Genomic DNA, 14,053 nt, shown 5'->3' with positions numbered 1-14,053 from the left:
ATAAAAGCTATATTAAATATAGTATAAGCGTAGCTCACTTACAGCGGATTTTTATTAAAAACCGGGCTTCGCTGGAGCAGCGTTTCCGAGCCGAAAGCTTTTCTTCTCGGAGCCGTCGGGCGCTCCGGGGCTTTCTTCTCGTGGTAGGTAGGTTCCCTAGACTTGGGAGGGGTTTAGGGAGGTTAGAGAGAAGTTAGAGAGAGAAAGAAATGCTTATGGTGTGAAGAAATAATGAAGGGTTCACCCTTTATTTATAAGGATTTTATAGTAAAGTAGCCGCTAAGTTTCGTCCGTATCTTTCGCGTACGAGCTACGTTTTCTACGTTCTTTATATCCACACGTTGGTATTTACGAGGACTACAACTTTCATTTAGACCTCGTTGGCTAATTCTCCTTCTATCTCAGATTTACAAAAACTGTATCGTATTTATCGCGCTCGAAGAGTAGCCACTAAGCTTCGTCCATATCTTTCGCATACGAGCTCCATTTCCGACGTTATTTATATCCATGCGTTGGTATTTATGAGTACTACAACTTTCATTTAGACCTCGATGGCTATTTCTCAATCTATCTCGGATTTACAAAACTGTATCGAATTTGCCGCGCTCGAAAAGTGGAGACTAAGCTTCGTCCATAACTTTCGCATACGAGCTCCGTTTTTTACTGTCTTTTTATCGTTTAACTCCTATTAACGATATCTTCATTTCTCGTTTAGATTATTTTGGCTGAAAATCGACCGATCTAAAATTCGAATTTTCGGGCTGTGCACTGCTATGCTAAATCTTAGAAAAATCATAACTTCCTCATACAAAGTCAGATTTGGGCGTTCTTTTTATGGACACTCTCGGTTTAACATTTTCTATGACTTTTGATTATATCATTAGGCTAAGTCTCTCTCTATCGTAAATTCACTATTTACGCTTCCCGGTATCGTGCCGGTTCCGTCGCAAAACTTCGACGGGTCATAACTTTTTCGTTATAACTCAGATTTCGGCGTCTTTATATGTACGGAAACTTTGTAACATATACTACAACTTGGTTAATATTATTCATTCTAAATAATCTTTTTTCGAAAAGTCGTTTTCGACCCCTATTATCTCTAAATTGACTAGCCCAAATCTACGGGCGTTACAGATTCAGAGGACACGCATGGACTCGTTGAGTCACCCGAGTGCACTCGATGAGTCTGGTCAAAGTTGGGCCGTTGACTTTTAGGGTTTGGTCAACATTTGGACATTTGGACCATTGGAGGGGTAAAATGGTCTTTTCCCCTTCTGTAAGATTATAGGAAGGGATTAGTCCAGCTTCTTGAGGCCTAAGATTAATTAGGGATAATTATTATGTGTTAGGCAGGAGCTAGACCAAGAGTAGAGATCACGATCCCGATTACGAGATTTTCATTCATTAGCTTACGAGGTGAGTCTTCTCACTATACTTACCTTGTGTGGTAAATCTTATGTGTGACCAGAGGGTCTTATGTGCATGAGCTGTGGAATGAGATATCCTGCTATTTACTTGTGTTATGATTTATGAGTATTATATTGTGATGCTGAGTTGAGGGACCGGAGGGTCCATATGAGTTGTAGGACCAGAGGGTCCTACTGAGACACATCGACCAGAGGGTCTAACTGAGCTATAGTCTTGAGTGGCTATTGTGATGTGTGTGGTATTTTGGGAACTCACTAAGCTTTTATGTTTACCGTGTTATGCGTTATGTGTTATGTGTTTTAGGTAGTTCCGAGGATCGCGGCAAAACACTGGCTTGTACACACCGACAGAAGATTGTTTTTTTTATGATTCTGAGATTTTGTTTTCCTTTTGTTGATATTCGAGAAATAAGTGTTTTGAGAGTTATGATACAAGTTTTATTGTGTTAAAAATGAAAATTTTGGTTGAAAAGTTACGTTGTTACACATTTCATATTCTCCGTTTGAAAATTCATTTTCCTTTACAACATTATACTATTGGAATATAATGTTTTATGGACGTTCGAATGCATATGAATTTAACAAATTTTATGTTAACTATTGTTCCGTTTTGAATCTTACAGTGTTGTAAGCGTCATAAATCTCATTGCTCAAATAAAACTAATCATGATTATCTAATACAAAATATCACCAAAATAGAGAACTCTATCAATTTCTTATCAGTTTTTATAAATTAGTTTTTTCTATATTTTTATATATTGGTTTTCATGCATGTAAGGTTTTAAAAAATCATATTTTTATATTTGTTTCACAAACCAGAAGCATGTTCTTAATTATATTCAAATTTAATATTATTGTAAATTACATCTTACCTGCTATACATAAACAAGTTTTCCGCAACACATACACACACACACAGATATATATATATATATATATATATATATATATATATATATATATATATATATATATATATACTAGTATATAATCCGTGGAAACCACAGTTATAAAAATAATTCAATTTTCATAGTAAAAATTCTTAATTATTAATCAATTATTTTAAATAAATAATTTTAAATAAATTATTAATTAAAAGATATGCAAAAATTTTAAAGTTAGTTATAACTTCAAATTTAACATATAATTAAAAAAATTAAATGTTTCTATAAAAAGCTTTAAATCTCTTATTTAAAACCTTAACCTCATTAATTGTGATAGTGATTTGTCTAATATATCTTTTGGCACATGGTATAATATTAATGTGAAGTTGTGTTAGAGTGACACATGTCAAAAGGAGATTAAAACTATTCTTTTATATATATATATATATATATATATATATATATATATATATATTAAATCTTATACTATATTATAAAACATATTAGTGATATATTGAATTTTAAGAGATATTAGTTATAAAACTTTTTTGTGCAAATCAATTATAAATGATTCATTAATACTTGCCAAAAGTTTGAAGAGTTGAATTAAGAAAAATAATTAAAAAAAAATTCCATTTAGAACAAAATGAATATTTTAAAATATTAAATTCATGTATATAAGTTAATTTACATTTTTTAAACTAGACACCAATATAAGATATAAATAGTCAACATAAATATAAGGTATAAACATAAATATTTTATATAAAAGTTGTCATTTTTTTTATTACCATTATAACTAATAATAAAATCTAATAATTATTTCATCGTAAAAACATATTCGAGTTATTTATTGTCGCCTCTTTGCGCGGGCACACATTTAGTGTGCGTGTGTGTATGTATAGTTCACTTAGCTTATTAATTTACTAGGTGTAAAACTCGTGTATTACACGGGTTGATTAAAAAAAATAAAATATTAAATGTAAATAAATAAGTATTTTTTAAAATAAAATTTTGAAATAAGGAATGAAATAACAAATTAATTGCAATTTAGTATAATATTTATTACATTTGATACTTTATATATATATATATATATATATATATATATATATATATATATATATATATATATATATATATATATATAAGTATTACTAGGGTATAACCCGTGTAGTACACGGCTTGATTATAAAAAAATATTTAATTGGAATTTGTGAAAAAATAAAGCACAGTTCGTGTACAACTCTACTATTAATTGACAAGTTTATAGCTCGTATGATATACGGTTGATAAATTAAAGTAAGATAAATAATAATTGTAATAAAATAAATGAAATAAAAGATTATTTATAATTGATTATTTCATATAATTGATTACCAAACATTTTGAATTTCAAAATCTTTATCAATAATACTAATTTTAAGGGATTTAGAAGAAGATTTAAATTTAAATGTAAAATCATTAATAAAAAAAGACATGTGTCATTTTTGAGAATAAAAGAAAAAATTTAAAATTATAGAAAAATGACACGTGGCAAGTTTATGATTCTTTTATTAGAAGAGAGAAAAATGTGGCTTTTTAATTTTAAAAAATAGAAAAAACCATAAATAGACATGTGGATATTATTTATTTAAAAGTTATCACAAAATGACAAGTGTCAAAACTCATTAAAAATTGATATGTGGCAAAATTATTTTCATTTATTATAGTAGATTATTATAGGTATAGTATATAGTTATATATTAAAAATCATTTGAGGTTTATGAAAAAAAAAAACTATTTTTTATATTATAAAACAAATTAATAGAAATACAATAATCTAAAAACTTCATATTACTTGATCCTAATCGATTTTACGCTTAAACGATGTGCTTCTTCATAAAAGTTGGCGTATTTAGCGAGCTCCACAACTTTGATTCTTGACAGCAAATTTCAACTATGAATCTCTATTTTCATCTAAACACATAATTTTCATATAATGTTCAACTCCCAAATTATATTTCACATAAAGAAATATGATTCCACCTAATAATTCCCCTTTTACAAAAATCTTTAAAATCGGAATGTTACAACCAGTGTATATATGCATATGCTATAGTACCCTAAAACTACACCTCTCATGTTTGTACCAAATGAATTGGAACACTACCATCTTCAATTAATCTTCTAATTTCTTCACAAACCAATTCATCATCCAACAATTTCACAACAACCTCCCTCAAAATTCCACAGTTTTTATCAAACAAATCAGGAACCCTTTCATCCCCAATCATCTTTCTCAAAACACAAACACCCATGGCTGCATTTGATACAGAAACAAAAGCTTCAATCAATGCAACATACACATAACTATCCACATTCATATCCTTTTCCTTCATCTCCTCAAAATAAATCAAACCTTCATCTGGCTTCCTGCATTTACAGAGTCCATTAACAAGAGCCATATAAGCAATCTTGTTTGGTGAAGTACAACTACACATTTCATTCCAAATCACCAAAGCTTCATCTGATCTTCCAACATTACACAATCCATCAATTAAACAAGTGTAAGTAACAACATTAGGGTTCCTTCCTTTTTGACTCATCATTTTAAAGAACCCAATCGCCTGATCAATGTCACCATTTTTAAAGTAAGCATCTATCAGTAGATTGTATGTCACAACAGATGGAATAAGACACTTTTGTATCATTTCTTGATATATATCATTAGCTTCTGATACCTTTTTGGCCTTGCAAAGACCGTTTATGATGGTGTTATATGTAACTACATCAGGACAATGTTTATTACCCGAAATACCCTTGAACATCTTCAAAGCATAATCCACTTCTCCAATCTTTAACCAACCATCAATCACAGCAGAATACACAATCATGTCAGGTAAAAAACCTTTATCCACCATGATTGTTAAAAAGTTAGATGCTTCAGCCACTTTGGAAATTCTTGAGAGTTGTTTCACAAGCAAGGTGTAATGTTTAATCCATGGTTGGTGCCCATGAGTATGCATCTCATGTAACATGTCTATGGCACCTGCCACATCAGCAACTTTACAGTAGTATCCAAATATAGAGTTGTGTGTGAATTGTGATGGTGGGAATCCAGAATCCTTCATCTCTTTCAGAAGCTCATGACATTTTTCCACTTTCTTTTCATTGCTTAAAGCATCAATCATGTTATTGTAAAGTAGCAAACTTCGTTTACACTCAATTTGATCCATTTCATTGAAGAGATCTAGGGCAACATCCAAGTTACCTTTACGGATCAAACCATCAATAACAATTTCAAAAGAAGAGGCATCTAAGGGAACATGATCATAATCCTTCATTATTGATCGAATGAGATGATATGCTTTATCAATCGAGCCACTTTTAACCAGAGTAATAAAGGCAGCATTACATAATGTAGTCATGGATGTCTTGTTGAGATAGTCTTTTGCCTCTTTGAGTAAGGACATCATTTCTTTCTCATCAGATAAAGAAGATACTAAAGCTTTGAGTAGATTAACATCCGGATGAATACCCATTTTACTCAACTGAGAATACAATTGTAAAGCTTTTGTAAGCTCTTCCCTTTTGCAAAGTCCTTCAATGAGTACAGCATAGAGTGAAATTTCAGGGACAAAACCTAAAGTTTGCATCTTTTTGAACAGGGTAAGAGCATAATCTACTTTGCCTTCTTTTACAAACCCATGAATCAAAACATAAAAGGTTTTCTCGTTCAAGATTATCTTGAAATCATCCATCTTGTTAATCAAGTAGATTGCTTTATCCACCTCACCCCCTTTGCTCAATGAGATTATCAAGATTGTGAAAATGTAAGAATCTACCCAATTAAGTTCATCAATCTGCTGAAACACTTCAAAAGCTTGTTCAAACTTGCCTGCTTTACAATAACACTGAATCACAGATGTCAAGGTATACTTATCAGGCTTCCATCCATTATCCTTCATCTCATTCATTCTCATAGCCATTAAATCTACAGACCCTGATTTGGAAATAGCTTCCAATAGTGAATTATAGCTATAATTATTTGGAACACAACCCAATTCCTTAACTTGATCGAACAACTCATTAGCCTCGTTAACCATCCCTAGGCCTCCTAAACACCTAACAAAAAACCCTAGCGCACCTGCGCTCATGTAGCACTTTGATTTTATCAAGTTGATAGACAGTTCCTTCATTGCGGCATTTTGTCGAGCACCTGATAGGATAGAAGCCATGGCATTATAAGTATAACAGCTGTGGTGATACCCATTTTGAGTTGATGCCCAGTTGAAGAATCTAAGCGCCGTTTTCCAGTTCTTGAAGCTTTTTAGTGCAGTTTCAACAACATCAGTCGTCAGCTTCGATCCAAAGGTGGTTAGCTCTGTTGTGGATACCAAAGATAAGGGTTGTTTCTGCGTGAAGATGGATATCAATTTGTTTACTGTTTCAAGATTATCTGAAGGAAGAGAGGAGTAGTGAGAACGATTCGTTTGGCGGGTTATGGAGTAGAGGGGAAGTAGAAAATGAGGGAGTGTGTGAGAAAGAGGAAAGATTTGAATGAGATGAATCAAGAAGGGGTTTTGGGGCTTGAAAACCACATTGGCGATAGTCATGGCTGGTTTAGGGGACGAAATCTACCAATCAACTGCATATATCCAAAGTTTCAGACCGCTGACAGGTGACAACTTCGATTTCAAATGCGATTTTAACCGAAAGGAGACATGTTGGGTCTTTGGGACTCTCGTAGATAGGGATGACAATGGGTACGGGTATACCGGGTTTGGTGTTCTCCTTACCCATCCCCATCCCTGAATCCCGATCCCGATCCCGATCCCGATTCCCATACCCGACCCCATCCCCATCGGGGATTAAAAATCTATCCCCATTCCCATCCTCAATGGGTATCGGGATCCCCAATGGGTAATTAGAGATTTTTCCCCGTTACAAAGTTTTGAATTTTTATGAAAAATAACTCATAATTATATATTAACCAACAAAATTATATAAAACACTATAATCACTGAATGTCTTCAAACACGAACAATAACATTCAAGATGACAAATAAAATCATTTTTTGCAAAAAAAAAGACATAAAAATTCTTCCAAAAACTATACGTTTGATTGTTAAAAAACCTTACTTTGTCTACTAAAAATTTGCTTATGCATTATTAAAAATAAAAACATAAGTAATATTACATATATATATATATATATATATATATATATATATATATATATATATATATATATATATATATATATATATATATATATATATATCGGGTAACCATTGGGGCCGGTTTCGGGTACGGGTATGGGTACCCGACAGATAGAATCATCCTCATCCCCATCCCCGCTTTTTATATTCGGGTAATACCCATCCCCGTCCCCATCCCCGGTCAACTCGGGGATTTACCCGGTCAAATCGGGTTAGGGTTTCGGGTACGGGTTTTTTTTGCCATCTCTACTCGTAGACTCTTGTAAACCTCATTTTAGGGTGTATACATCATGGATATATATTATATAATGAATGTTATTTTCAAGTTAAATCCATGGTTGATACATACGGATGTCTTTGTGTAGTGTTATTTTTATGAGTGTAGGCCGGACGAAATAGGAGCGGGGAGGACCCGCGAGGAGCTTCCCGCCCGACGGAACACCGCACCGTCGGTGCGGGAATGGGTGAGAGAAGTCTCTCCTGCGTTCTCTCTCCGGCTGTGATTGGGTGTGATTTTTTTTTTGAAATTCAACCGTTATTCAACGGTAAATAAATATATATATATATATATATATATATATATATATATATATATATATATATATATATATATATATATATATTGGCTGCAACGGCTAAATGGATTTAAATCCATTTTTTTAAACTTTTTTATACACCTATAAATACACAACTATTTACCATCAAACAAAATTCACACAAACCCTCTACTCTCTCTACTTTCTTCTCAAAAAAAAAAAAAATGAATCCCGACAATCAAACCCTAACTTTCGATCAAAGGAAAAAAAGTCATGGTTCGAGTATAAACATCCCTTCTCGAAACATTTTTGCTATCGATTCATCACCACAAGGAGTTTATCGCCCCCAACTCGATGCTCCCATTAAATCTCCACCACAATTCCAATACCAAAATGTTGGACAATATTACCCGATGCAAGTTCCAAATGTTTCGCCGCAAATGTTTTCAAACTTTGTTGTGTTTCCAGATCAACAATCATCAAATCAACCTCAACCCCAAACCCAAACTCAAACTTAAACCCAAACCCACCAACAACGCCAACTTGTCGACGAGTTGGATGACTCGGAAGAATAAGAAGAGATGGTTCCCGAAACTCAACCCACACCCCCACAAAGACGTAAAGGGAAAAAAACAAGTGCGCGAGGGTGTCACACAACCGGGAAGACAAAAGCCGACTGCTTGGCTTCCACACGAAGAGCTAGTTTTGGTCAAAGCTTGGGCTGACATTTCTGAATATTCGATTGAAGGAAACGCACAACCGGGAGACCATTTTTGGTTTCACATTTTAGAACGGTTTCAAGAGGAGCTAAAAAAAGGTGACGACTACCGTACGAAACATGAACTGAATTCGAAGTTTTGAGAAATAGCAAAGGGGGTTCAAAAATAAACGGGTTATACAACAACCTAAAAATCCTACGGAAAAACGGCCAATGGGACGAACAAATACTTCAAGAAGTTTTGCAGTTTTATCTTGAAGAAGTCGGAAAACCCTTCAAGTGGCATGATTGTTGGAAATTATTAGTTCGATATCCTAGGTGGAAAAAATACGAGCAAGATTTTATTTTTGGAGTCCAACCATCAAAGCGAAAGAAAACAGGCTCTAGTGGTTAAACAACCTCCTCCGATGCTCGGGTCGGTCTAGATTCAAATCAAGATGACGAACTCGAGCTAGAAGAAATTGTCCGCCCAATGGGTAGGGACAAAGCGAAGAGAAAGGGAAAAGAGACTTCTTCGGGTGCATATGATTTCAACGGGAACATTGACGAAATGCGGAAAATAACATCGTCGTTTGATCGATATAATCTTAATTTCTCCGAACGTTTGGCTTTCGATAAAGAAAAAGAAGAAACAAGGAAAAAGGAGCGGGCAGAGAGACAATAAATGGAGGATATGAAGTTTTTGATGGAAAACGTCGATCATCTCTCGGGGCCGGCTCTCGAGCTCGTGATGAAGAAGAGGGAAAAAATTCTGAAAAAATATTTTTCGTAGGTCGTTGTTGGTTTGTTTGATTTTTAGTTTGTGTGTGTGTGTGTGTTTTTTTTTTTTAGATTTTCTAGTTTTTTAAATTTTAGGTTTAATGTAAGTTTTATTTTAATTAATGAAATGTTTTTTATTTTTAATTAAATTTTATGTTTAATATTAATTTAAAAATTATAAATCATAAAAAAATTAGTTTTATTTAATAAAAAAAAAGTGAGGGAAGAGCTTCCCACCCATTCCTTGGGTTTTAAGTGAGGGAAAGAAAAGTGAGGAAAATAGGGGCATGGCCCACAAAAAGTGAGGGAAGTTCCCCTCCCATACCCTCCGGTCTAATTCATTGATGATTGCCATTTAATTACCAAAAGTTTTTTAATGTAACCGAATGGCATAAAAATCTAGAAAATCATTAAATCAAGTCCATTCTCGGCTGTTATTTTTCCACTTGACACAATCTCCATTATCATGCTGACATACATCATATACCTTAACACAAAACTTTCCAGCAAATTACACAAAAAGAAAACCCAAAAAAAAAAAAATTCAACTCTTCCAGTTATTCAAACAACATGATTTGCTCCAATACAAGGTTTTTTTTTCAGCAATAATTGCCTTTGCATTCTCATGATCCTCACAAGATGAAATAGTATTGCATTACATTAAACTATTACTCCTTCAAATGATGCCCAAACAAAGATGCCATCTCAATCTGCAATACATTTATATGATTTCAGTTAACAAAATTCATTTTTTTTACTTGACAAAAAATCATCAGTCAAAGAAACTTACAGCAGTCAAAGCTGCCTCAGAACCCTTATTCCCTACTTTACCACCAGCACGATTCAAGGCCTGTACAATACAATGTTTATACAACTTTAGAAACTGATCATTTGTTAAGCCAATATTATAATATCTCAAAATCTTAAATTAATACTATAAAAATAAATTAAACATGGTAGTTACCAAAATTATAAATATACCTGATCCATGTTTTCACATGTCAAGACTCCAAATATACAGGGAACACCTGTAACAAACAATACGTAAGTATCATAATTCATTAGTCGTTACATTTTTACATATCAACCTCCCTTGATTTTTGGTATTTGGATTTAAATATTTACTTAAAACCAACCTGAATTAAATCCAGCAGAAAGAACTCCAGATGCAGTTGAATTAGCAACTTCCTCATAGTGGGTGGTATCACCTCTTACCTATGAAATCACATAAATATGTAATTTACATATATCAATGTGATGATTTTTTAATTTCATGTGAGAATTAAGATATTATTGCATACCACAGCTCCTATACACACGATTCCATTGTATTTCCCTGACTTTCCAAGCTTTTCAGCAACTAAACCAATCTCAAAACAACCAGGAACCCACACCACCTAATAAAAAATATGAACACAACAACGTTAGTAGCATGAAAAAGGGTAATCAAATGACATTAAGAAGATGTTTAACGTGATGTGATTTAGTAAGAAAAGAAAAGGAATATAGATTCATACATCAACATCTTCTTCCCTGACTGAATATTTCTGGAATGTGTCCAAAGCACCCTCCATCAAAGGCCTTGTAACGATTTCATTAAACTTTGCTATGACCTATGTCATGTCATGAAAAAGTCACAAATTTCACAAGGATGAGAGGGAAAATGGAGAAAGAAAGCAAAACAGAGACTAACAATAGCAAAACGGAAACCCTCGGTTTTTGTCACAGAACCGGTTAATTGACGAACAGCTTCTGTTTGAAATGGCGATTTCTTCTTCTCTGCTGTCGCAACAAACAGTGGATTTGCTGAACCTGAACCTGACATAAGGATGACATGACATGACAGACGCTTGTTTAATGCTTATGTATGTAGGAATGAATAAAAAAGATGAAGAAATTGAATGTGGAAAGTTGTTGTTGAAAGAGCTATAAATCTTACCAAAACCTTTTGGGGAAAACTGGATCATGGGAGATGGAGATGAAGTTCTACGTGGAGATAGAAGGGAAAATGATGAGGAACGAAGATGCATTCCCTTTGGAGATAATAACGATGAGGTTGAGGTATCATTGTGAAGAAGATGAAGAACAGATGAACAGGTTGTAGCAGAGGACGCCATTGGAGTTTAATAAGTCGAGATTTTGTCTTACCAAGGATTTCCTTTCACAATGGACTATGGAAATGGTACGCAGTCTGAGCTTTTATACCCAACTACTTATCAGAATTTAGAAGGTTTTCCTTTTTTAAAATTAAATTATGTTTTCTATTTATGCAATCATTTAGTATTATGGGTAGAACTTACAACTTATGTCATGTTACATGGCTTTTGGTAGTCAAATAAATATTTTAATGTATATAAATATTGGCATGTTTCATGCAAACATAGGAAGCTATTGTCTCTAAATCAATTGTTTATTGTTTACTATATAATAAATCATTTAAATCGTTAGAACAAAAAATTCTTGAATTTATAAGAGCTACAATATGCTAAACTTTAGGTACTACCTGGCAATGCTAAGACTTAGTAATCTTATTCGAGAACTTGAGTCTAAACCCCCAATTTATTATTAAATCTATTTTACCGTTTAAGTATTCAACTTGAATATTCAAAATTTCAACGCAAAAGATCTGAAATTTAAGATGTGCAAAAAACTCTTAAAAGACCAAGTACAAACCTGTTATATAATAATTGACAAATTAAGCAACACACGATAACCATATAGCTCATAAGCAGAATTTCAACTCACCATCATTCACTCTTATTTTGAAGGTGAAGAAACCTCAGCGCAAAGGTACAAGGAACAATGTTTTTCTCATTTTTGTTCTTTTTAATGACAGTTAGTTTAATCTTGTAGTTCTAATGGAACCATAGTTAGGCTTGAAGATCTCGATCCAACAAGGTGGACCGAAGCTTGTTCTTTACAAAACTTACAATAAGTGATAAAACCTTGCTCTCTACAACTTGGTTGAATTTAATTTAATTTTTCTGATACAATTTTTTTGCATTTGGATTAACATTTGATTATCGTTAAACCCAACCTTTGTGTTGGTGTAGGGTCGTGATGGTAAAGTTTACATTTACCCAATACTTCCTGCTTCTCTTACAAGAAGCTAAAGCTAGCGGAGTGGTCCTGACATAAACCACAATATTCCACGGTAGCCATGGCGTACACCCGCTCGGGTATGTGGCTTCAGTCGAGCGTGACAATTAGATGACATCTCTCTCTCTCTCTCTCTCTCTCTCTCTCTCTCTCTCTCTCTCTCTCTCTCTCTCTCTCTCCTGGTTTTTTTTTCTAAATTAAAAAAATGTTTTCCTATTATAAATAATACCCTTCATCATCCAATTTTTCCAAAAGAAGTGAAAGTATTGGCATGTGCAAGGGTCGAGTTCTGAGGATCCGAAAGTGGAAAACGACCAAAAAGTCCAATTTTTTAGAGGCGAGTTCTTAAACATTTCCACAAACAAATGAATTAAGGAGAATATTGAAAGAAAAATCAAATATACTCGGAATGTGGGAAAACAAACAAAAAAGAGATGTTGTTTAATGATTTATTTAAGAGAAATCTTCGTTCAAGTCCTAGTATTTTTGGTTAGTTTACGGTTTAGTCTCAACTTTTTTTTTTGAACAAAAAAATCCTGATTATTTATATTTTGCCCAAATTATCGAAATACTCATTATTTGTTTTTCAACAGAAAATAACAGATTATCATATAAAATTAAATAATCATGACTTTTCTGTTTAAAAAATAATTGTTGAGATTAAACTGTAAATTGACCCAAAATATTAAGACTTTATTGGAGATTTCCATTTATTTAACAACATGAAACGCCAATAGAAAAATGAAGAAAACGATGCGACAATTTTCAAGAAATCGCTAAAAGTGTTCGAAAAAGAAAACAAAAAGTCTTTCATTCACGTTGAGTTTTGACATATTGTAAAAGATAACAAAAAGAGTAAATTACACGAATTGTCCCTATGGTTTGGGGTAATTTGCACGTTTGGTCCCTAACTTATTTTTTTTAACTTGAAAGGTCTTTACTGTTTATTTTTGCTATGCGATTGGTCATTACTGTTTGTTTTTGTTATGCGTTTGGTCTATGTCTTATCTAAAAAGATTATTATTTAAATAGGAAAAAATTGTGGGGTAGGTAAAGTAATATGAGTGGGTAAGGTTGTGGGTGTGTTTATTTAAATAAATTAAAAAATCAAGGACAAAATAATCTTTTTAGGCAAGACATGGACCAAACGCATAACAAAAAAAAACAATAGGGACCTTCCAAGTTAAAAAAATAAGTTAGGGACCAAACGTACAAATTACCCTAAACTATAGGGACTATTCGTGTAATTTACTCTAACAAAAAAAAAACAAATAAAAACATCATAAACACATATTAGGTGGTGGTTTCAAAAGATGTCTGTCTAAAAAAACATAATATAAATGTCTTAAAAACCTTCTAAGTAAACATGTTTGAGATTTTCCAACCTAACCTAATCTTTCTAGTGAATGGGTTGAAATCTAGTTGA

At 33.0% G+C, this 14,053-nt stretch overlaps 2 protein-coding genes across 3 annotated transcripts; both read right to left on the bottom strand.

Moving 5' to 3' along the window:
* Positions 1–4,333: 4,333 nt before the first annotated feature.
* Positions 4,334–7,048, bottom strand: LOC111884807 (putative pentatricopeptide repeat-containing protein At5g08310, mitochondrial). The gene has a single exon (XM_023881105.3). It carries the CDS (start codon positions 6,907–6,909, stop codon positions 4,432–4,434), a length of 2,478 nt encoding a protein of 825 aa, XP_023736873.1. The 5' UTR covers positions 6,910–7,048; the 3' UTR covers positions 4,334–4,431.
* A 2,896-nt stretch (positions 7,049–9,944) lies between these two features.
* Positions 9,945–11,695, bottom strand: LOC111884816 (6,7-dimethyl-8-ribityllumazine synthase, chloroplastic). 2 transcript variants are annotated; one of them, XM_023881117.3, is made up of 8 exons: positions 11,468–11,695; positions 11,222–11,346; positions 11,046–11,141; positions 10,830–10,925; positions 10,665–10,743; positions 10,510–10,556; positions 10,319–10,378; positions 9,945–10,238 (listed from the first exon to the last, which is right to left on the bottom strand). In XM_023881117.3, the coding sequence occupies exons 1-8, from the start codon at positions 11,643–11,645 to the stop codon at positions 10,197–10,199; spliced, it is 723 nt and encodes a 240-aa protein (XP_023736885.1). In that variant the 5' UTR covers positions 11,646–11,695; the 3' UTR covers positions 9,945–10,196. The 2 variants fall into 2 exon arrangements, with proteins under 2 accessions (XP_023736885.1, XP_042753411.1); XM_042897477.2 differs by having other exon boundaries at positions 11,222–11,340.
* Between the last annotated feature and the right edge of the window lie 2,358 nt (positions 11,696–14,053).

Source organism: Lactuca sativa, chromosome 8, assembly GCF_002870075.4.
Source record: "Lactuca sativa cultivar Salinas chromosome 8, Lsat_Salinas_v11, whole genome shotgun sequence".
In the NCBI taxonomy this organism is placed as follows: domain Eukaryota; kingdom Viridiplantae; phylum Streptophyta; class Magnoliopsida; order Asterales; family Asteraceae; genus Lactuca; species Lactuca sativa.
This window is presented reverse-complemented; position numbering and strand designations above follow the sequence as displayed.